This window comes from Microcebus murinus, chromosome 24 (genome assembly GCF_040939455.1).
Source record: "Microcebus murinus isolate Inina chromosome 24, M.murinus_Inina_mat1.0, whole genome shotgun sequence".
In the NCBI taxonomy this organism is placed as follows: Eukaryota; Metazoa; Chordata; class Mammalia; order Primates; family Cheirogaleidae; genus Microcebus; species Microcebus murinus.
In genome coordinates, this window is record NC_134127.1 from 10,356,367 (window position 1) to 10,378,526 (window position 22,160).

General features: G+C 41.6%; 1 protein-coding gene across 1 annotated transcript in view; it reads left to right on the forward strand.

The window, feature by feature from the left end:
* GSR (glutathione-disulfide reductase) overlaps window positions 1-22,160 on the forward strand; it is a 42,517-nt gene that overhangs the window by 5,934 nt on the left and 14,423 nt on the right. Inside the window, exons 2-6 of the mRNA XM_012784135.3 lie at window positions 7,923-7,949; window positions 12,873-12,961; window positions 14,335-14,404; window positions 16,726-16,873; window positions 19,649-19,703. Of these exons, the coding sequence (XP_012639589.2) occupies window positions 7,923-7,949; window positions 12,873-12,961; window positions 14,335-14,404; window positions 16,726-16,873; window positions 19,649-19,703 (389 nt within the window). The remainder of the gene's footprint in view (window positions 1-7,922; window positions 7,950-12,872; window positions 12,962-14,334; window positions 14,405-16,725; window positions 16,874-19,648; window positions 19,704-22,160) is intronic.

Below are 22,160 nucleotides of genomic sequence, written 5' to 3' on the forward strand. Positions count from 1 at the left end.
CTGGGGCAGGTAGAGAGAATAGGGTAGATACAAATATTTGTAAGACTGATGTCCCTTCAGGAAATTTACAATATGGTAGGAGACACCAAATGTAGACAGTCAACCCCAAAGTGGGGTGGTCTGTGTTAACTGCCGTAAGTAATAACAGATTATTACAGAAAATTTCATGAAGGAGATTATTTCTTTCTGAATGTCACAAGGTAAGTGTCATTCTTTGACAGGGAAGGGTTTGGGGCAAAGGCGTAGAAGCAGGATATGTTGTGTAATCGAATTTGGCGCAAAGGATGTCTCTTTAAGTAAGAGATGGGAAGGCAGCTGATGGGTAGGTTGTGGTGAATAAAAAATGTGGAGTTTCTGGAAGCACAGTGAGCTGTGCAGGGTTTTGAGCAGGAGAATGACACAATGAAAGTGGTTTTGTGATTAGTGTTGCTATTGGGAGATGTCCCTTGGGGAGGCCAAATAGAAGCTTCTTTAAGATCTGCTAAATAACATACATGAATTCTAAAGCTTGGCAGATTTTTAAAGTTTGGTGGATAAACTCACAAGGAAGTTTCAAGTAAGAGTCTTCCTCTAGCAGTGGTTATTTATAGGCCGTGGGATTGTTGTGTCTTTCATTGTTTTGTGTTCATTCCTTTAGTTAGCTATTTAACAAAGTTTGTGGGAGGTGGTTGTTTTGGACCAGCCTCCTGCACCAGACCCTGGTGTGGTTTTTAAAAGCTCCATTGTGATTCTGGAACACGAGCCAGACACCTTGCCAGGGGTTTTCTGGGGGCAGGGACTGTGTGAAAACTTCCCCCCAAGGGAAGCATCAGAAGGAATCCAGTGAACCCTGAATAATTGGGAGGCTCAGATGACAATGAGTTTGGTCCTAGAGTCTTTACATTTCTAGTTTCTAGTTTCATAATTTTGTGCTTCTGATGTAACCAACTGAGAACGCCTTCCAAGGGTGTGTGTGTGCTGTGGCATACCTTGGTATTCTGACGACTCCTCAGCCTTCCTGTACCAGGAGGCTTTCCCCTATCTGTGATATGGTGGCGTAGCCCCCTCCCTAGGAGTGACATGTGTTGGTGCTATGGACTGAATGTTTTCGTCTCCCGCCAACCCCCATATTTGTATGTTGAAGCCCTGACCCCCAGCGTGCTGGTATTTGGAGGGGAGATTTTGGGAGGTAAAGTTTAGATGAGGTCATCAGAGTGGGGTGCCATGATGGGTGCCTTTAACAGAAGAGGAAAGGACACCAGAATTCTCTTTCTCTCTGCCATGTGAAGACACAGCGAGAAGGAAGAGAAGGTATCTGTCTGAAAGTCAGGAAAAGTGTTCTCACCAGGAATTGAATCTGCCAGCACTTTGATCTTGGACTTCCCAGCTTCCGGAACTATGAGAAGTAAATGTGGCTTCTTAAAGCCACTTGATCCGTGGTATTTTGTTAGAGCAGCTTGAGCTAAGATACTGGGTGTACCTGAGAGTTCATTTTTCTTTGATAGAATTTGTTACTTCAAGACATTTGAGGAAAAAGGGTAAGAAGCTCAGGTATGAGATGACCTTGCCCCATATTGTGTTCAAAGTGCAAGAAGCAACAGAGGCCAGAACTACTACTGAAGCATAGTGGATGAACCACAGAAAGAACTGTGTGTAGATCTAACGGTATGATTCCACATGTAAATTCATCTTTATTTCTCTGTATCAAAAACATTGTAATTGTTGTGTATTGGATTAGGCTTTAAAAATGGGAAACTAAAAGAAATCTTCTGTTATTCCTTGGAATTCCCTTACTGCCCATTGCGATTAAATCATTTCTGAGAGCAGAAAAAAATATGTGAGATGATCTTTGAATTCCGTTTTTAGAAAACTTTAGGGTTTTAAATTTTTTTATTTTTTATTTTTTTTGAAACAGTCTCACTTTGTTGCCCAGGCTAGAGTGAGTGCCATGGCGTCAGCCTAGCTCACAGCAACCTCAAACTCCTGGGCTCAAGCGATCCTACTGCCTCGGCCTCCCGAGTAGCTGACACTACAGGCATGCGCCACCATGCCCGGCTAATTTTTTTCTATATATATTAGTTGGCCAATTAATTTCTTTCTATTTATAGTAGAGACGGGGTCTCGCTGTTGCTCAGGTTGGTTTCGAACTCCTGAACTCAAATGATCCGCCCGCCTGGGCCTCCCAGAGAGCTAGGATTACAGGCGTGAGCCACCTCGCCCCGGGGGTTTAAATTTTTTGAGAGACAGGATCTCACTGTGTTGTGCAGGCCGGCCTCGAACTCTCAGGCTCAAGTGATTCTCTGGCTTTAGCTTCCTGAGTAGCCAGGACCACAGATGTGCTTGAATTCCATTTTGGTTTTTGTGGGTTTTTTTCAGCATATTATGGGGGTACAAAGACTACATATATATATTGCCTTTGCCCCACCTGACTCAGAGCTTCAAGCATGTCCATCCCCCAGATGGTGCACACTGCACCCTTTAGGTGTGACTGTATCCATCCCCTCCTCCCTCCTCCCACCTTGAGTTCAGTTTTTTAAATCTCCAAAAAGTTAAATACATTGCTTCTCTCATGATCACATGCAGACCAAGGAGAATTGCAAAGGTTGCCCTAAACCAACGTGAATTAGAGCCTTCTGGGAGCTTAGCCTCTGCGGTTCAGTGCTCTGCCTACGTGGGTAGAGTCAACTTGAGAAGTTCCTTACTTGCCACTCCTCTTGCTCCAGGGCCTGTGGGAGCTCAGGTGTTCTAGCTGAGTGTACTGATTCTGTGATAAAGAGTAACAAGGTTCCTGTGGTTTTGGCAGGTAGCTCTTGCCAGTGAGAGTTGGATAGTAAGGGTTGATCATGTGACAAAACCTTCTTGATCACTTAAATCACAGCACCAACTGGAGAGGCCGCAATTGTAAAGAGCCTGGAGAAACAGGCAGTAGATCAGTAGATCTGAGGTCCCAGTCCCACCAAGCCACTGCCATCACTGGCATCACCGCCTGAGCTCCACCCACACCCCCTCCCAAACTCCCATCCCCCACCACCCACCCAGCAGTGGAAAAAGTGTCTTCTGTGAAACCAGTACCTGGAGCTAAAAGGGTCGGGGACCACTACAGTAGATCGCTATTCATCTACGCTGAAAACAACTACTCAGCAACATGTCAATCATAACCTAACTTGGAAGTCACACGATGCACTTTGATATTATGATGTCTGTCTCCCCATAAGGCCAAACGTGGCATTTCTAAATGTAATTTACTAAAAGGAGGCTAATTTAAAGGAACTCTGTCATTAGTTCCTTCAATGTTGACAGGTATCCCTTAAGCACAAAAAAAATTACTCTCATTTGTTTCCACAGTTATCTTCATAAAATGGGGCCCACCTGTATTCATAAAGTGCCCAATAAAGTACTGCTCATAAAGTGTGGGGTTAGTTGAAGCACACAAATACTGTTGCTAAAATTTGCCCTTTAATTACTTTCTTTCTTTTCTTTTCTTTTTTTCCTTTCTTTCTTTTTTTTTTTTTTTAAGACAGAGTCTCACTCTGTTGCCCGGGCTAGACTGCCCTTGCATCAGCCTAGCTCACAACAACCTCAAACTCCTGAGCTAAAGCAATCCTTCTGCCTAAGCCTTCTGAATAGCTGGGACTACAGGCATGCGCCACCATGCCCAGCTAATTTTTTCTGTATATTTTTAGTTGGCCAATTAATTTCTTTTTTTTTGGTAGAGATGGGGTCTCGCTCTTGCTCTGGCTGGTTTCTAATTCCTGACCTTGAGCGATCCTCCCCCCTCAGCCTCCCAGAGCGCTAGGATTACAGGTGTGAGCCACTGCACCCAGCCTTAATTACTCTCTTGATGTTTAATTTTTGCTCCAGTCTTAGTATAACATTGCTTTACCATCTGCCTGAAAACCCACTAAACCTGCAGGGCTAAGAAAAGAAAGACTGCCTCTGAATCCCTCAGAGTTTCTCTTTTTTTTTTACAAAACATACTTTGAAAAGTGGGGACAGAATGTTTTCTTGCATGGTGAAATTGAAGGAATGACATGGAAATACTTATAACCTTTGGCATTTGTAAGTGGATTCCAATTTGTCACAATTAATAACCATTTATTCACTGAGTGTTGCAACATTAGGGATTAAATAGAATGTGGGTTCCCAGATCCTGTTCTTTTTTGGGTGTGGAGCAAGAGATAGTGGGCCAGATATTGCTGCAGAGAGCATCAGATAGAACTGCTGTTACAGAAAAGTTTTATCCCACTGAACTCTCTCTGGGTCCCCCTCGATGCCCCAGAGTAACAGTCCTTTTAAGTTTGATAAGTTTGATGATTACTGAGACTGGGAGGTTCAGATTAATCTAATGTTATGCTTAGCTAGTATTGAGCAAAAACAATTTTGATTTCCAACTTTGTTAATACCTCTTGCAGATGTATCAGTTCATTTTCTTGCTTTAGATCAGAAGTGGGGAAACTTTTTTTGTTGGAAGGCCACATTAATATAGCTTTAATCAAGTAAGGCCACATTCAAGAAACTTCAATGAGATATATTTTTAAATGTACATTATTTTGTAAAAACATAAGTACTATGCATTTGATAATTTCAAAAAATGAAAACTATTTGTTAATTTTAAAGCTAACTAACCTTTTAATGGTTTTGTTGTGTCTACTTTTTGTTAGAAAGCATTCAAGTATTTGGTTGCAGCATAGAGGTCCACAGTTTCAGTTCATCCTCTAGATGGGTATCAGTCATTTGTGCCCTTAAGTGTATATTGATTTGGGTTAGGTAGGAGAGTGTAGATTCGCAGCAATAAGAGTGGAAAAGCAAGAAAGTATTTTTCGGGCATGTAGCTGCAGGTGTGGGTATTCTACTGCGTTTTTCAATATTTCAGTTGGATCTTTCTTAGCATCAAACAATGACTTTAAAATGTCATCTACTGAGAGCTCAATCAACCCCATCAGTAGTTTTGTTTTTTTTTAAAACAGAGTCTCATTTTGTTGCCTGGGCTAGAGTGAGTGTCAGGCCTCAGCCTAGCTCACAGCAACCTCAAACTCCTGAGCTCAAGCAGTCCTCCTGCCTCAGCCTCCTGAGTAGCTGGGACTACAGGCATGTGCCACCATGCCTGGCTAATTTTTTCTATTTTTAGTAGAGACAGGGTCTCAATCTTGCTCAGGCTGGTATCCAACTTCTGACCTTAAGTGATCCTCCCGCCTCGGTCTCTCAGAGTGCTAGGATTACAGGCGTGAACCAACACACTAGGGCCCCATCTGTAGTTCCTTAGATGCCTTGGTGATATTAGGTGAGGCTAAAAATGTTAATTTGAGGGTGATGTCATGATTCTCAAAGTCAGTGAACCTTTCCTTATATTCTCCAATTAATAGGTCTATAACAGTTGCATATTCTTCAAATGATTTGCATATATCATCCTCTTCATCAATGACCTTTGCTAACCTGGGAAAATGTTCATCCAAAATTTCCTTCTGAAGAAGTGTTCTGAAAAAAGATAGCTATTTTTGAAATGCTTGGATTTTTTTGTCACATATCATATATAGACTTAGCTTTACCTTGCAAAGAAATATTCAAGTCATTTTGATTTAACATGCTATCACACAGATATGCTGCATTCCTATAGAAATCTTCTTTTAATAATTCACATTGCTGATTCTGTTCTTCATAAAATTTAATTGTTCTCACAGAGATACCTGTCCCTGCAATAGCCAGTGTACTTAAGAATGATAGGCAAATCCATAGTTAACAATACTTAGAAATTGTTGCAACGTGTCACTTAAAATAGTAGCTTTAGCACAGAGATTTTGCTGATGCAAGGTGTAATGAAAAGAAAAGAAATTAGAGCATCTGGATTTTTTTTTTTTTTTGAGACAGAGTCTCGCTTTGTTGCCCAGGCTAGAGTGAGTGCCATGGCGTCAGCCTAGCTCACAGCAACCTCAAACTCCTGGGCTCAAGCGATCCTCCTGCCTCAGCCTCCCAAGTAGCTGAGACTACAGGCATGCGCCACCATGCCCAGCTAATTTTTTTTCTATACATATTAGTTGGCCAATTAATTTCTTTCTATTTATAGTAGAGATGGGGTCTCACTCTTGCTCAGGCTGGTTTTGAACTCCTGACCTCGAGCAATCCGCCCACCTCAGCCTCCCAGAGTGCTAGGATTACAGGTATCAGCCACCGCGCCCAGCCCCATGAGTATTTTTCTGTATACTAATAGCATAATGAAAATAACTATAGTCATATATGTGTTTATACATATCTTGATCTTCTCTGTACATTCAGATTTTCTATATCTTAGGTTACTTCTTTAGGTCAAATGCTTAGTAGTAGTCATAAATGAAGCCATTTTTGTGAGCTCTAATATGTATTTAGGTTTTCTCAAGTTTGTTTCCTAATGGTTAATCAACTCCCAAGTCCCATGCCGTATACCTTATATTTTTATGCTTTTGGTAAATATTTACCAGTATCTATATATTCAATCTTTACTCTTTGTCAACAGACATGAGTGAGCATTTTTTGCCCTGCCCCTTCCAGATGAACTTACTGATTTTTTGTTTTTAAAGATACTCAGTTAAGTCTCCTAACTTCATTGTATTGGCCAAGACCCATCACCAGTACCTTCCAGTCAGTATTTATAAGGTTAAAGGGCATCTGAAATACATGTTCACTGGCAGGTTTAGAGAGCTAAATGGTCTATAACTTGTCTTTCAAAAAAGTGAGATGACTCTAGTTTTCCTTCTGTAAGCAGCTCCTCAGCTAGGTACACTGAATGGCTTATTCATTCAGTCAAGTCCACATTTTTTATGCCCCAGGCCTTGTACATTAGAATCCTACTTAATCCAGCTTATTTTTTTAATTTTATTTTTTATATTTTTTTGGAGACAGAGTCTCACTCTGTTGCCCCAGCTAGAGTGCTGTGGCATCAGCCTAGCTCACAGCAACTTCAAACTCCTGGGCTCAAGCAATCCTACTGCCTCAGCCTCCAAGTAGCTGGGACTACAGGCATGTGCCACCATGCCTGGCTAATTTTTTCTATATGTATTTTTAGTTAGCCAATTAATTTCTTTCTATTTATAGTAGAGACGGGGTCTTGCTTTTACTCAGGCTGGTTTCTTTTCTTCTTTTTTTTTTTTTTCCTACTTATTCAGTTGTCTCAATGTTTAGGCTGGTTTAGAAGTCCTGACCTTGAGTGATCCTCCTTCCTCTGCCTCCCAGAGTGCTAGGATTATAAGCGTGAGTCACCGTGCCTGGTCAGTCCACCTTTTTAAAAAGGAAGTTTTAGGAAAATGATCAAAAGGAAATTAACAGATGTGCACAAAAATGAATGTGCCAGGATGTACATTAAAGCTTGTTTATAAGGACCCTTGGGAGGAACTTCTCTCTAGCCTTACCAGTATGAATAGTTACTTTCTTAGATATCTGGTTACTTTTTGCTTGATGAAATCCTAAAACTATTTGTGTTTCCTTTTGTATATTGGCTGCTAGAATGCTTAGAGTAAAACTTGTGGTGTAACTCTAGCAATTCTGTAAGACTTAGTGGCGTGGATGAATTTCACTGCTTGGTTCATTGTCCTTTGGCCCTGAAAAATAATAATGTGGCTTTCCAGAGAGGTTTTGTTTGGTGGCCATCCTGGGTGTTTATCGACCTACTCCGCAGTAACTTTCCCAGAAATCTCCTAAGACAGCTGCTCAAATGGTGTGATTGCGCTTTCTCTCTCTTTGCTTCTCTTTAGAACATGCTGATGAGTAAAATTCCCAACTTCATCACATAAAGAAAATAATGTTCTCATCTTTTCCAATTTTATAGAAAAAAGGAAGTAACTATAGAATTTATTAATAGTTCATTGTGACTTAGAACTCAAGGATGGCTCCTTGTTTAATGCTTAGAGTGTACTGCAGGTTCATTTGATGGTTTGAGTTCAATATCCTTAAAGTATGTCCTTTTTCTTTTCTAGGTAAATGTCGGATGTGTACCCAAAAAGGTAGGATTTTTATTTATCTTTCCCTTCACAATCCTTTTGCTATTTGGTAACTCATGATCAGAATAAGAATGTCTCCAAACATACCAGTTATAATTCTTTCTGTAAAAAAGAACTGGGCACCCACTGGTAGTAGCTTAAGCAATAGGATGGTTTTTGTTTATATTTTTTTAATATCACTTACCAAGAAGATTGCTGACAGGGAGTTGCTGAGACTGGCTTAGCACTTGAAGATACCTGTAAGAGTCCTGCCTTCCCCCATGTTTCCTGCCATCCTGGGTGTATAAATCAATATCTTCATGGCCTCTTATGGCTCCAGGAGCACCAGGCAGGATGTTCACACCCTGGTCAGGATTGAGCTACCCCTGCAGGAGGCTGGGCCAGTGATTGTCCTTTTCAGCTAGGAAGAAATGAGGGAGGGGAGATAGCCACAGAAATGTTAGTTCCTGGACACGAACTGTATCACGCGTGCAAAAGAAATTCATCCTGAACCTTCACCACGTGGTAAGTTCTCAGAGTGACAGCGTTTCCAGGGTGCGCCCAGTGGGGAGGTAACCTGGAATGGAACACAGTGGCCGCGAACTTGTGATGGCCTAGCGGGAACAACTGATAAAAGATACCTGTAGGCCAGGCATGGTGGCTCATGCCTGTAATCCTAGCACTCTGGGAGGCGGGTCGATTGCTTGAGGTCAGGAGTTGGAAACCAGCCTGAGCAAGAGCGAGACCCTGTCTCTACTATAAATAGAAAGAAATTAATTGGCCCAGTAATATATATAGAAAAAATTAGCCGGGCATGGTGGCGCATGCCTGTAGTCCCAGCTACAAGGGAGACTGAGGCAGAAGGATTGCTTGAGCCCAGGAGATTGAGGTTACTGTGAGCTAGGCTGACGCCATAGCGCTCACTCTAGCCTGGCAACAAAGCGAGACTCTGTCTTAAAACAAACAAACAAAAAAGATACCTGTAGTTATGACATGAAAGAAAAGCACGCTCCATCCACACAGGGTAACTTTTTCTCACTAGGGAGAGGCAGCCAGGAAATAAAAACGTTTCTACACATCAGCGCAAATGCTGATGTGACCAGGACATTAAGTGGATGATGGCACAGCTGGAGTTTCCTCCCTCACCTGGCCTCAGCCAACTACCAGACACCCTGGGGTGACTTTGTGGACTGTAGGATAAAGTAGGATGTTTGCCTCAAGCCAGCTGGTCTTTTCCCTGCTCCAAGGTACATCCAAACCAGTTATTACCAGGAGACTAGCATTGCTTTTTCTCCTGGAAAGATGTGTCAAGGTTGTTGTTCGGGTTTTGTTTATTTTATTTTGTTGGTGGTAGTTTTTGGTTTTAAACGCAAAAGTATACTTCGCTATAAATTACTCATTTTAAAATCATGTATCATTTGACCTTGGGTGTCTCTAAGGTTGTACTTCTCAAGTTATTTGAATGATATTTCTTGGTACCATAGATGGATACCTTTGTGGCTAGTAATCCCACCTTTGCTATTCCAGAAATTCAAGTTTATTGGGTCACTTCAGGAGTGATCAGACAGGCTAGTGAATTGATTACCTGACATCACAAGGGAATTGTCTTATAAAACGATACATTGATTTATTGGTTTAGAGTGAGTGAGATTATATCTGGACCCAGTAATTAAGACTGGCCATCTACTTCACAGGATAGTTTTTTCTCAGTGGGGAGACCCAGCCAAATGAGGGAATGGAATCTTCTGAAGTATTCCCATTTTAAGTTCTGTAGCCTCGTGGATTTTCTTTTCCACATTAGTGATTTTTTTGGTCTTAAGGTGACCTAGAACCCATTCTTCACCCTCGACAGAGAGGAAGAAACAGCAGCTCCTAGTTCCAAAGCTGCCTCTTGCTTATAGTTGCAAATAATTTTAATCCTCATTTGAATGCACATTCAAAATGTGATAATCCCTGATAATCCCAAGCTTACCACCTTTTGTTACTGACATTACATTTTTTTTTTTTTTTTTTTTTTGAGACAGAGTCTCGCTTTGTTGCTCAGGCTAGAGTGAGTGCCGTGGTGTCAGCCTAGCTCGCAGCAACCTCAAACTCCTGGGTTCAAGCGATCCTGCTGCCTCAGCCTCCCAAGTAGCTGGGACTGCAGGCATGCGCCACAATGCCTGGCTAATTTTTTCTATATATATTAGTTGGCCAATTAATTTCTTTCTATTTATAGTAGAGACGGGGTCTAGCTCTTGCTCAGGCTGATTTCGAACTCCTGACCTCCAGCTATCCGCCCACCTCCGCCTCCCAGAGTGCTAGGATTACAGGCGTGAGCCACCGCGCCCAGCCCTGACATTACATTTTAAATTGTCATCTTTTTGGTATTTTGTAAGCAAACATCCTAATCTCATTAGTGACTCAGACCTGAGTGTAATTCCAGAAAGGTTTTCTGAAATCTGTTCCCTAGTATAGGTAGATTTTTTTTTTTTGTTTTAGGAAGATTTCTTTTTTTCCTTTGGGATATTTTTCTCATATTATTTTCTCATATTATTATTCTCATATTATTTTCTTTCCTTCTAGTTCTACTTTTTGTAATCTGTTCTACTTGGAGTCATGCAATTATGGCTATATGAATTATATAAATTAACTATAAGGTGGTTTTATGTAGTTTAGACCAATTATGATAGTAAATTTAGTGTTGATTGGTCCACCTTATTATCTTAAAATACCACTGAGCTAAGACTGCATAGAAACCTGAATCTGAAATATTTTGTCTCATATATTGTTTTACCTACTCCTTCTGATCACATGTGGTAGGCATTTATCTTATATTTTTATAGGGCTCTACTGATTTCAAAGTGCTTTACACTCTTGAGGGTCAGTTGGTAATTGCCTCTTATTTTGTAGCATAGACTGAAGCCCAGAGTAACTCCCCTGTCCGAGGGGTAGAGTGAGGTAGCAAGAGAGAAAGAACCAGAAGGATGAGCGTGCTTGGTACCTACCACCATGATGAGCTCTGGGCCTAAACGCCCAATGCAATTGTTTAATGCCATAGCGTTACACATAGTGCGAATTGGGAATAAATAAATATGTTAACCTTGTGGGGATAGGAGGTAAAGTGATTTTTATTAACATAACACGATTTATTTGTGGTTCTGATAAATCTTTCATCTGCATTAAGATAAAGAGCAAGCAGATAAAATGGTTAATTCTATGTTAAATGAATTTCACCTTGATTTAAAAAAAATCTAGCAGAGTCATCAATATAGTCATCTTTAGGTTTAAAGGGAGACAGGCATGAAGAAAGCACCTAGGGGAAAATGGAGTATAAAGCTCGTCCAACAAAAGAAAATGGTAGTTTGGCGTCCAGAGTTCTCGATGCCAGTTTGAATTTCGTTATTGTGATGATCAGTTAGCATATAAGATCTCTACAGATTGTAGGCTGTGTTGGAGCTCAGAAAACAGTACCCCAAAATGAAGACCTCAGAAGCAGTTTTTCTCTAACCCTTCTGCCTCTCAGTCCCATTCTTCCCTGAAGCTGACCATTGAAACGAGAACCCCTCATCCCTAAGGTGGGTCATAAAAGCCACAGAACCCTTTTCCCAAAAGCCAGCCATAAAACCTAAAATTTTTGAAAGGATTAAATGGATACAAATAAAAACAAACAAACAAAAAATCTAAAAATATTCCATGTAAAAACAGGCCATAAGGAAATTAACCTACTTGTTTGACTGCAGGTCATAAGACCCCCATTCCAGAGAGGGTTCTGCCCCACACCCAGAAGAAAGGATGCTGCTCAGAGAGGCCAAGAAGAATCTAGACTGACAGGCCTTGCTGGGCTCCCCCACTTAGTCTATTAGCATCAGATCATACCCTTTTGTCCAGTCATATGTCTACACAACTGTCTATACGTTGTTGACCCTAAACATAAGAATGGACAATTTCCCCTGTATCTTTGGGTCTTTAATCTGAACTCTACCCATTAAACAATAATCCTTCATTCCTCTCTCCTCCAAGCCCTTGGGTACCTCTATTTTACTTTCTGTCTCTGAATTTGCCAATTCTAGGTACTTCATATGTGTATGCATTAGATAAACTTGTATGCCTTTTCTCCAGTTAATTGATCTGCCTCATGGCAATGATTTTTCAGTGAACCTTTAGAGGGGTCCAAGGACCTTGGTCCCTCCAGCTACATTCTACAAGAGATGTGTTGAACCTTTGAGATCCAGTTGTATAGTTTTATACATCCTGATAAGGGCATGTTTATAGTTATTGAATATATTATAGGAATCCATTCTCTTAAAAATTTCAGTCTTGGACTCTTTTTTTGAGACAGGGTCTCACTCTGTCACCCAGGCTAGAAGTGATCCTCCTGCCTCAGCCTCCCAAGTAGCAGGGCCTACAGGTGCTCGCCACCACACCTGGCTAATTTTTCTATTTTTGGTAGAGGAGGGGTCTTGCTATGTTGCTCAGGCTGGACTTGAACTCCTGGCCTCAAGTGATCCTCCTACCTCCACCTCCCCTAGTGCTGGGATTACAGGTGTGAACTACCATACCCAGCCAGTCTTCAACTTTATATAATCGCTTTTTTCTAAATCCCTTTCCTGTAAAGTTACATGTGCAATTTCATTTCCTGTAACTGAATCCAAAAGGGCAGGTCTTAAAGAAACTTAAAGGCAATAATACGTTTTAAAGGAAGGACTATGAGGTCCATAATATCTTGTTTTTATAGTGTTTATAAATTAGCTAATTTAACAGTAGAAGTAATATCCCCCAACATTCAGAAGCCTCACTATAAAATCCATCTGGTTGGAGTTGTGAACTTTCTCTTTTATAATGTTTAGTTTTGTTTTTAATTTAAAGGTCAGTATTTTTATCTGCTATTACCAAGTTACCATTCATTCATGATTCCTGTCTTCCCTTCTGACTTATGTGTTACTGTTTTGGGTCTTTTTTTCACAGGTAATGTGGAATACAGCTGTCCACTCTGAATTCATGCACGATCATGTTGATTATGGTTTTCAAAGTTGTGAGGGTAAATTCAACTGGCGGTAAGTGTTAATACTCAGAGGGTTCACTTACAAATGTAAATATTTTTGTTTCATAACTAAGAGCCATAAACTTTTGTGGGGGTAGGTGGAGGGATTGTTATGATTAAGATATACTGTAACTGAAAATATACCATTTTAACTGTTTTTAAGTACACAATTGAGTGGCATTAAGTACATTCACACTGTTGTGCAGTCATTACCACTATATTGTTTGCAACTATCACCACTATCCATTTCCAGAAATTCTAAACAGAAACTCTGTTCATTAAATAATAACTTTTCATTCTCCTCTTCCCCCAGCCCCTGGCTACCTCTATTCCACTTTCTGTCGCTATAAATTTGCCAGTTCTAGGTACTTCTAGGTACTTCATATAAGTGCAATTATACAATATTTGTTCCTTTGTGTCTGGTTTATTTTTGATTAGCATAATGTTTTCAAGGTTCATCCATTTTTGTATGTATAACATCATTCCTTCTTAAGGCAGGATAATATTCCATCACATGGATATGCCATATTTTCTTTATCCATTCATTCATTAGTGAACTTTTGGATTGTTTTACCTTGTGGTTATTGTGAACAATGCTGCTATGAACACTGATACACAAGTCTCTGTTCAATTATCTGCTTCCCGGCTGGGTGCAGTGGCTCACACCTATAATCCTAGCACTCTGGGAGGCTGAGGCAGGAAGATCCTTTGAGCTCAGAGGTTCAAGACCAGTGTGAGCAAGAGCAAGACCCTGTCTCTACTAAAAATTTTTTTTAATTAGCTGGGCATGCTGGTGCGTGCCTATGGTCCCAGCTACTCGGCTGAGGCAGGAGGATTGCTTGAGCCCAGGAATTTGAGGTTGCAGTGAGCTATGGATAACGCCATTGCACTCTAGCCCAGGTGACAGAGTGAAACTCTGTCTCAAAAAAAAAAAAATTTCTGCTTCCAATTTTTGGAGATCTCCACCTAGAAGTAGAATTGCTGGGTCTTATGGCAATCCTATGTTTAACTTTTTAAGGAACTGCCATAAATCTTTTGAAGCCATCAAATTTGCAAAAAATTTTAGCAAATTCATTTATTCAACACATATTTATTAAGTGGCCACCACATTCTAGGCCCCGTGCAGATCTCTCCTGGTCTTCTGTTTGGGAAGAGGAAGCCCGAGCATCCTCCATGGAGTGGAATAAGGGTTCTACACGGGGGTGGGAGGGGGCATGGGGGGGAGATGGACGGCGGGGTGGGATGGCTGTTTTTAGAGACATTCCACTGCCGTTCTTGTTGACAGTCTGTGATTCTATGCTCAGGGGTGTTCAGGGACAGACGTCCTCATTACTAACTGAAAGAGGAAAATCCTGTTTCTGAGAACTGACTCAGGTTTCATTGCAGTGTCATTAAGGAAAAGCGGGATGCCTATGTGAGCCGCCTGAACACCATATATCAAAACAACCTAACCAAGGTGGGTATGCAGGGTTTTGAACTTTGAGGAGCTGCTGTCTGCTAGAGTATGCTAACTTGTAACCTTTGGATAGAGCTCTTGTTGTTCCTATGATTTTATTTGTGATTAACGATTATGAAGTTAACCTGTCAGAGCAGAAGCCTCTGACCCAGGGGTCCTCAAACTTTGTAAACAGGGGGCCAGTTCACTGTCCCTCAGACCGTTGGAGGGCCATTGGAGAGCCGTTGGAGAGTGTGGCGCACATTCCACGCATGCGCACTGTGGGCCCAGGACGAGTCGGCTGCTAAGCAGGACAGACAGCGGTGGCCAAAACACGCTGAGGGCCGGATAAATGACCTCAGGCCGTAGTTCAAGGACCGGGACCTGTTCAGAAGTAGACCAGGCCTGACCTGATGACTGCAACTTGAGTGGGTCTGGCCTGCCACTTAGATTCAGAAATCACACACATAACAGACTGATATATGCCTCAGAATGCTAGTTTTTTAATTGAAATCAGTAACACTATCTGGCTAAAAGCCTACCAGTATTCATTTGTCCAGAATAGCCTGATCCTTGGTGGCTAGATCTACTCAGGAGACCAAATTATGATTACAAAGGTTGTTTTTATGAGTGAAGTCTGATGGGGAAAACTTGGCAAAATGTGTTTGCCTCCAACAAATGGATGTTGTCCTTTGCTAACCTGAGGCTTTTTCTGCCTTGGTGATTAGGTATTAGACCTCTTCCACCTGGGACCATGCAAGTGACATTGATAAATTATGCATCATTTATGCATAAATTATGCATCTCTTTTTCTTGACAACATATTCCCACCACCTTTCATTTGTCTTTGCATTCTCACTTTGTAGTTTCTAAGATTTCTTAGGTTATAGTTAGATCAATAGATTCTTGATGATATTGGGCCATTATAATCTCATTAGCATATTTATAAACCAATTTTTAGGGTGGGTTACTTCTACAGATGACTAGCCTTATATACTCTTATATTCTTACTATTCATTGGATTTAATTTTTGGAGGATAATCTCATTTTTACCTTAATCCCCAATTCAGGGGGAAAATATATTTAAGGGCCTGCAGTCCCTCTGCACTGACTACAAGAGATTTTTAAACGCTGTCAGACCTTAAAGTCGCAGCATATAGAGATACCACTGGCTATATGCTAAAATACCCACACCAAATTTTTTTTAATGGAGCTAGCTAAAATACTTTTGCAAAAGAGATAGAAAAATTACTGAGGAATCAGCATTTTTTAATGCTTATAAATCTTGATGTGTAGTATAGCTTATGGTGACCACATGGAGAAAGAATTAGTTATAGTTGATCCAGAAATTCTGTGTAGGGAAGGAAACTTTCTGTCTAATATCCTAGAAAATGAAAATCAAAATCTTATCACTTCCTCCCCTAGCCTGCTATCTGTACTATATCACCATTCAACCTACACACCTTTTTATCTAGCGCTGCACAGGAAATCATTACCTCTGAGGGAAGGTTGTTCTGGAAACTGGTGGCTTGTCTTTGATCTTGATTCAGCTTAAGCCAGGCACCTGCAAGGACAGGCCTGGAGGGGTGGTTGGAAGGAGGAGATAACTCAAAACAGAACCAAGCATGTTCCAAAATGTGAAAACATTCCATTTGGTAATGATGCTTCCTCGGTTCCATTGTCCTCCTAAGTCGCCCCCATTTGTGTGCCAGGACATGCATCAGGGCTGGCGGAAGCTTTGCCAGCAGCCCCCAAATGAAGGTCCCAGTGGAGAAGTTTCTAGTCAGAGCAAACCAAAGTCTGAGTTCTGAACACATCTACCCTAGAGCTTCATTGTCATGTAATTTTGTGATAGTCTTCCCTTTTGTTTAAGAAAACAGAAACAACCATTGCATTTTCCTCCCTTGGCTAGAGTATTTCTCTTTTGCCTCTACTCTTTTTACCTGTATTCTTTTGTTTTTCTCAGGCTTCTGCCCCTCCTCCAAACACATCATTCTGTGATGTGTTTTCATTGCAAGTAAGGAAGGCTTTCTCCATCAACTCTTGGGGTTGAAGATGTCATCTTTTTTGTTGTGGGGGTGACTTGTAGATATTTTTTGGTTGCTGGATTTTGACCCAAGATAATCGCACCTTTGTTTCTTATTGTACACTTCCAGCATCTAATGGCAGCCTCCTCATCTAAGTATCAGTTATGAGTCAGGAGTTCTGCAGAAACTCAAACAACACTGAATTGTCTTGGCATCAGCAAACCATTTCAATAGAGAAATGAAAGAACTGATAAGTTGTAGCAGGTGTTTTTGTTTTATCTTAAGAACAGGCTAATGCCACAATGCCTTCTCTAGTCCAATATAGAATTCATCCACGGCCATGCAGCGTTCACTAGTGATCCCCAGCCCACGGTAGAAGTCAATGGGAAAAAATACACGGCGCCTCACATCCTGATCGCCACGGGTGGTGTGCCCTCCATTCCCCACGAGAGCCAGATCCCTGGTGAGTCTCCCAAGGCACATACTCATTGACAACAGTTGGGAGGAATGAATGGACCATTGCTTTCACCCTGACAAGCCAAGCTGTGGGATCTGCCTATTACTGGTTCTCTCTGTTGAAAAAGGCTATTAGAGAAGGTCTCTGCGGAGCCCACCTGTAACTGGCTAAGTGGTAGCTACATGGGGTGAAGAAAAAGATGTCATTTAGCTCCAGTCTCAGACATAGCACAGGCAATGGACAAAAATCAGGGAGAGCCTCATTCTTTCCTTCCCAGTGTGGCATAGATTGTTTCCAGCTTCAGTTTGTCCGATGGCTGATTTCTCAAACACGTGTATTTACCATTTTATTTACAGTAGGGAAATCCATAAAGATGTAGTTTAAGGAGCTAAGTAAACTTTTATGTGCATACTTTTCTCTCTTGAATGGAGAAGTATGGAAGATTAAAGCAGTAAGGAATCCCAGAGGTGGTCGTACCTACCTTTGCATTTTATACACACAGGAGCTAAGCCCCAGGGAATGAATCATGAATATACCTCCTTATTCTCTCATAAGAAACAGTGTCCATGTCTTTCTCCCCAACTGGATTATAAGGACTTTGTAAATGATGGATATAGTTTATACATCTTTTGTATACTCCATGGATTGGCTTTATAAGACCCCTGACCAACCTGAATTCATATGGAAAATTTTGAGTGTATATACATTTATGCAATATTTTTCCTCTCTGGAAGTAGGATTCATAGTTTTCACTAGCTTTTAAAAGGTAGTCACAACCCCCAAAGGTAAAGAATAACTTCTATAAAAAATTCTAAAGTAACTTAAAATATAGTTGGAGCCGGGCGTGGTGGCTCATACCTATAATCCTAGCACTTTGGGAGGCTGAGGTAGGAGGATCATTTGAGGCCAGGAATTTGAGACCAGCCTGAGCAACATAGCAAGACCTCATCACTACAAAAAAAAAAAAAAAAACAAAATAGATAAATCAGCTGAGCGTGTTGGCGTGTACCTGTAAGTCCTAGCTTCTTGGGAGGCTAAGCCAGGAGGTCATTTGAGCCCAGGAGTTTGAGGTTACAGTAAGCTATGGTGATGTCTGTAGCACTGTAGCCTAGGCAGCAGAGTCAGACCCTGTCTCAAAAAAATAAAAAAGGAGGAATATTGGACATAAGCATCCTTGATAGGAATGATTCAAAGTTTATTGTTAAGTGAAAAAAAAAAAAAAGACTAGAACGGTGTGTATAGTATGCTATAATTTATGTCTTTTTATAAAGGCAGGGAGGCCATACATATGTGAATGTCTCTGGAAGGGTACTCAGGGACCCTGTCATGGTGACCCCATCCAATGACAGGGTGAGAGCTGTAGGGTCAAAAAGAAACCTGCTTTTCACTCTATGTTTATTTCACTGTATATTTCACCACGTACTCTGTTGTATGTTTTGAAATTTTTAACATATATATTTATTAATTTAAAGCATATAATAAAAACATATGTAAAAAATAAAATGTCATTGTTCCAAGGTCATTACCAGACAGGGGGCGTTGAGATATTTCAGAGGTGGGACAGGCATGACCCAGAAAGACTTCCTAGGAAAAGTGCTCACAAATTGAGCATTATGTGCTCAATTTAATACCAGCGGGTATTAAAGATCTCTTTGAAAGACATTCTGCCAATTCAACCAATTTTTCTAGCACTAAAATCCGGAGGTGAGTACTCGGAGCTGAGACTGGAATTGGGTTAGGGCCAAATTGTGGAGACTCCTCAAGCCAAATTAAGGAATCTCTAAATTCATGGCAACTGTGACAAATAATTATTAGCATATAAATAGAGTTGTGACAAGATCTAAGTGGTAATTTTAGAAACTCATCTGACAGTGACTTGAATAGGGGAGAGTGCAGAGGATGAGGACCAGTTAGAAAACTCTGGTGCAGGAGATGGTGGTGGAGTTTCCAGTTAGTGTTTTGTTCCTGACATGTGATAGAAAATTCGCAGTTCAGATCTGCAGACAATTGCTAAGCCTCTGCTAGAAGGTCAGAGACAAGAACAGGCACAAAAGACACAGAGGAGGAAGAATCAGTTACTGTATTTCATTGATTCGAAGACTTTTTTTAAAAAATATTCAACACCTTTGAAGTCAGGATTTGGTAAAATGCAATATATACTTAGTGACTTATGGGATACTGGTGTAGGAGCTGCTAAAAGAAGGAATCACAGCTGGGCAACTTAAGGCTTTGGATTATTGAGGGAAGGTGGCTCCTTTAATGGAAGTGGTTAACAAGAGAAAGAGCGAGAGCGAGAGATGGTTTGGGAGATAAAGTTAAACTTTAATTCTAAATAGACCAAGGATTGGGTAACGCAGTAGAGACATGGAGCTGGAGCCCTGCATTCGGAAGTCCTCCCCAGGGAGGTTGAAACCTCTGAAGGAACAAGCTGAGAGAAGGTCCAGGGCTGAGCCGGGGGGTTCCTGCCTACACTTGGGGTTTGAGAGTGAGGCGGAGCCAGCAAAGAGCCTGTTCTTGAAAGCCAAGAGCACCTTAGTTCTTTAGAGAAATTTAAAAGTTATTTAGCCATCACAGCTTCAATTTCTGGAGAGAAAATAAAAATGTTGACTCAGTCAGGGAAGACTTGGTTGGCAGCTTCCCAAGTGGAGACTTTAACAAAACTTGTCAAAACAGAGAGAATGTTGGCTGAGAAGGTGTTTGGTTCTTGTGTAAAATGTTGTGACTATTTTACAAGAGGAACAGCAAGGCTGTGTGTGATCTCAGTTGCATTTTTCTACATAGGTGCCAGCCTTGGAATAACCAGTGATGGATTTTTTCAACTAGAAGAATTGCCTGGGTAAGCTGACCTCACCTCACCTCACCTCGGTGATTCATCCTTTCTCCCTCTTCCCAGTAACATTTCTACTTCCTCCCCCTCCCAACCACTGCAAACGTAGGCATTTCCTGAATTCTGTTTGCCTACCTCTTCTCTGTATGACCCTGGGGACCTCATTCACTAGTACCCCTCAGTAGATCATGCAAAGTTTTCATGCTTTTGACGAGAGGCCATTGCAAAATTTTTAGAACCAAAATCAAATACAGGGTAATTTGAAAACTAAATAGTAAAGTCTTAAAACTGTCTTCTTTTTTCAACTTGATATAGCATGAATTCACAATGTCTAAAGTAGCCGATTCTGGTTTTTCAAAGTAGCTGGTACAGAGAGGTCTCCATAAATGAAGGTTCTGTCAGTCTTACAAAAATACATTTTCTTTTGTTTTGTTTTAGAGACAGAGTCTCACTCTGTTGCCCAGGCTGGAGTGCAGTGGCGTCATCATAGCTCACTGTAGCCTCCAACTCCTGGGCTCAAGCTGTCCTCTTGCCTCAGCCTCCAGAAGTGCTGGAATTACAGGAGTGAGCCACACGGCTGGCCTCAACAGTACATTTTTTGACATTGTTCTTGATACATGTCTGTCTGAATAACCTTAGTAAACGTCTGGTGTGGATTTAGATTCATAGAGGGGGGAAAAAGATAAAAATGAAGATTGTTTCTCTAATTCAAAGGTGCTGCACATTGCAAGCTTTGTAGGTTAGAGGGATCCTCACTTTACTCATGAAAAGAGAGGACACTTGGGAACTGGAGGAGGGACCCCAAGGGCCCAGAGACTGGCCTTTCTCTCCTGACAAGCGCTGACTCTAGAGCCCGTGTTGCTCAACTCCGCTGCTCCCTCGGCAGCTGTTGCCAATCCAGTCTGAGGTCCTGATCCTGTGCTTTCATAAGGCTTTCAGGGAGGGTGACTAATAATCCACGCTTATGCCTTTCCCTTGGTTCACCTTGACAGTGGATAAGGGACAAGAAGGCTGCCTTGCAGTGCCATGGCCACACAAGCCATGTCCAATGGAGATATTGAGGCCAGGCCATTTTCTGACTTTGAGGAGTTTTGACAAAAGCACACACAGTCCTTTTAGATTTGCTGTCCAAGGGCATGGGAGTGTGTTAGAGGACAGCCTTCCTTTCCTTGTGATCCACCCTGTATTGTTTGATTTTAGGGTTAAATGATCCGCCTCCTATTGTTTGATTTTGTGATTGAAAGATACAACACATGTGAGGATGTGTCCAGAAATATGATCATGACTGTCATGTTTAGATGCTAGAATTCAGTCTAGACTCACCCTCAGAGACCTTTCACCGTAGATATCTGTTCCTTGGATATTTTTTTTGTTTTCATCGTGGACAAGGTTCTGGGGCCCCAAGAGAGGGGGGCCCCAGAAGTCGCCCTCTTGGATATTTTAGATATTTACATTTAGGCATGTTATAAATGAAAGGCTCTGGGAACACAAGAAAAATGAGTTCACAATCAACAGGTGATTTTTCTTCTCTTTTTCTCTTTCTCTTTAAGTCTCCTTTATCATTGTTGGAATGTTGGTGAATAAGTAAAGAATCAGGCAAGTAAATAAGTAAACAATGCAGGCAAAATGCAATGACTCAAGATTTGCTCTCAGAGGGCTCATGGTTAAGGCTGAAGCGTGAACCCCATGGACGCCATGGTACAAGGAGTCCTGTGGGCCACAGTGAGAGAAAGAAATGCTTTGGGGATTCCACTGAATAAAAGATTGTTTCCAGTGGATATTTCAGCTGTAAGTGGCAGGATTAAGGTCCCTCTTGGAGCCAAGAAGAAAGCACTGAGCTCTCCCCCCTGAGGAAGCCAGGTTGCTTCGTGCCTGCTTCTTGCATGTCCTCTCTGCTTGGGCAGCACCCCTCAGCCCTGGCAAAAGCTATTCATTGTTCAGGAAGCTGCAGCATTTTCTGAGCTCTCTGCCCTGCAGGAACTGACTGTGGACCTCTTCCTCAGTAGACTCTAGCAGATTCCCCCGCTCAGAAATTCCTCAAGGGCAGGGACCGTTATCCATCCTGTCTAGAGCAGTGCTTGGCACGAAGTAGGGCTGAAATAATAAATGTTTGGGGAAGAAGGAGAAGATAGAGGAAAGAAGAAAAGAAGGAGGGAAGACTCAAAGGAAAAGAGGTCAACATATAATATAGGGCCGGGCGCGGTGGCTCACGCCTGTAATCCTAGCTTTCTGGGAGGCCAAGGCAGGCAGATCCCTTGAGGTCAGGAGTTCAAAACCAGCCTGAGCAAGAGTGAGACCCCGTCTCTGCTATAAATAGAAAGAAATTAATTGGCCAACTAATACATATAGAAAAAATTAGACGGGCATGGTGGCGCATGCCTGTAGTCCCAGCTACTGGGGAGGCTGAGGCAGTAGGATTGCTTAAGCCCAGGAGTTTGAGGTTGCTGTGAGCAAGGCTGACACCAC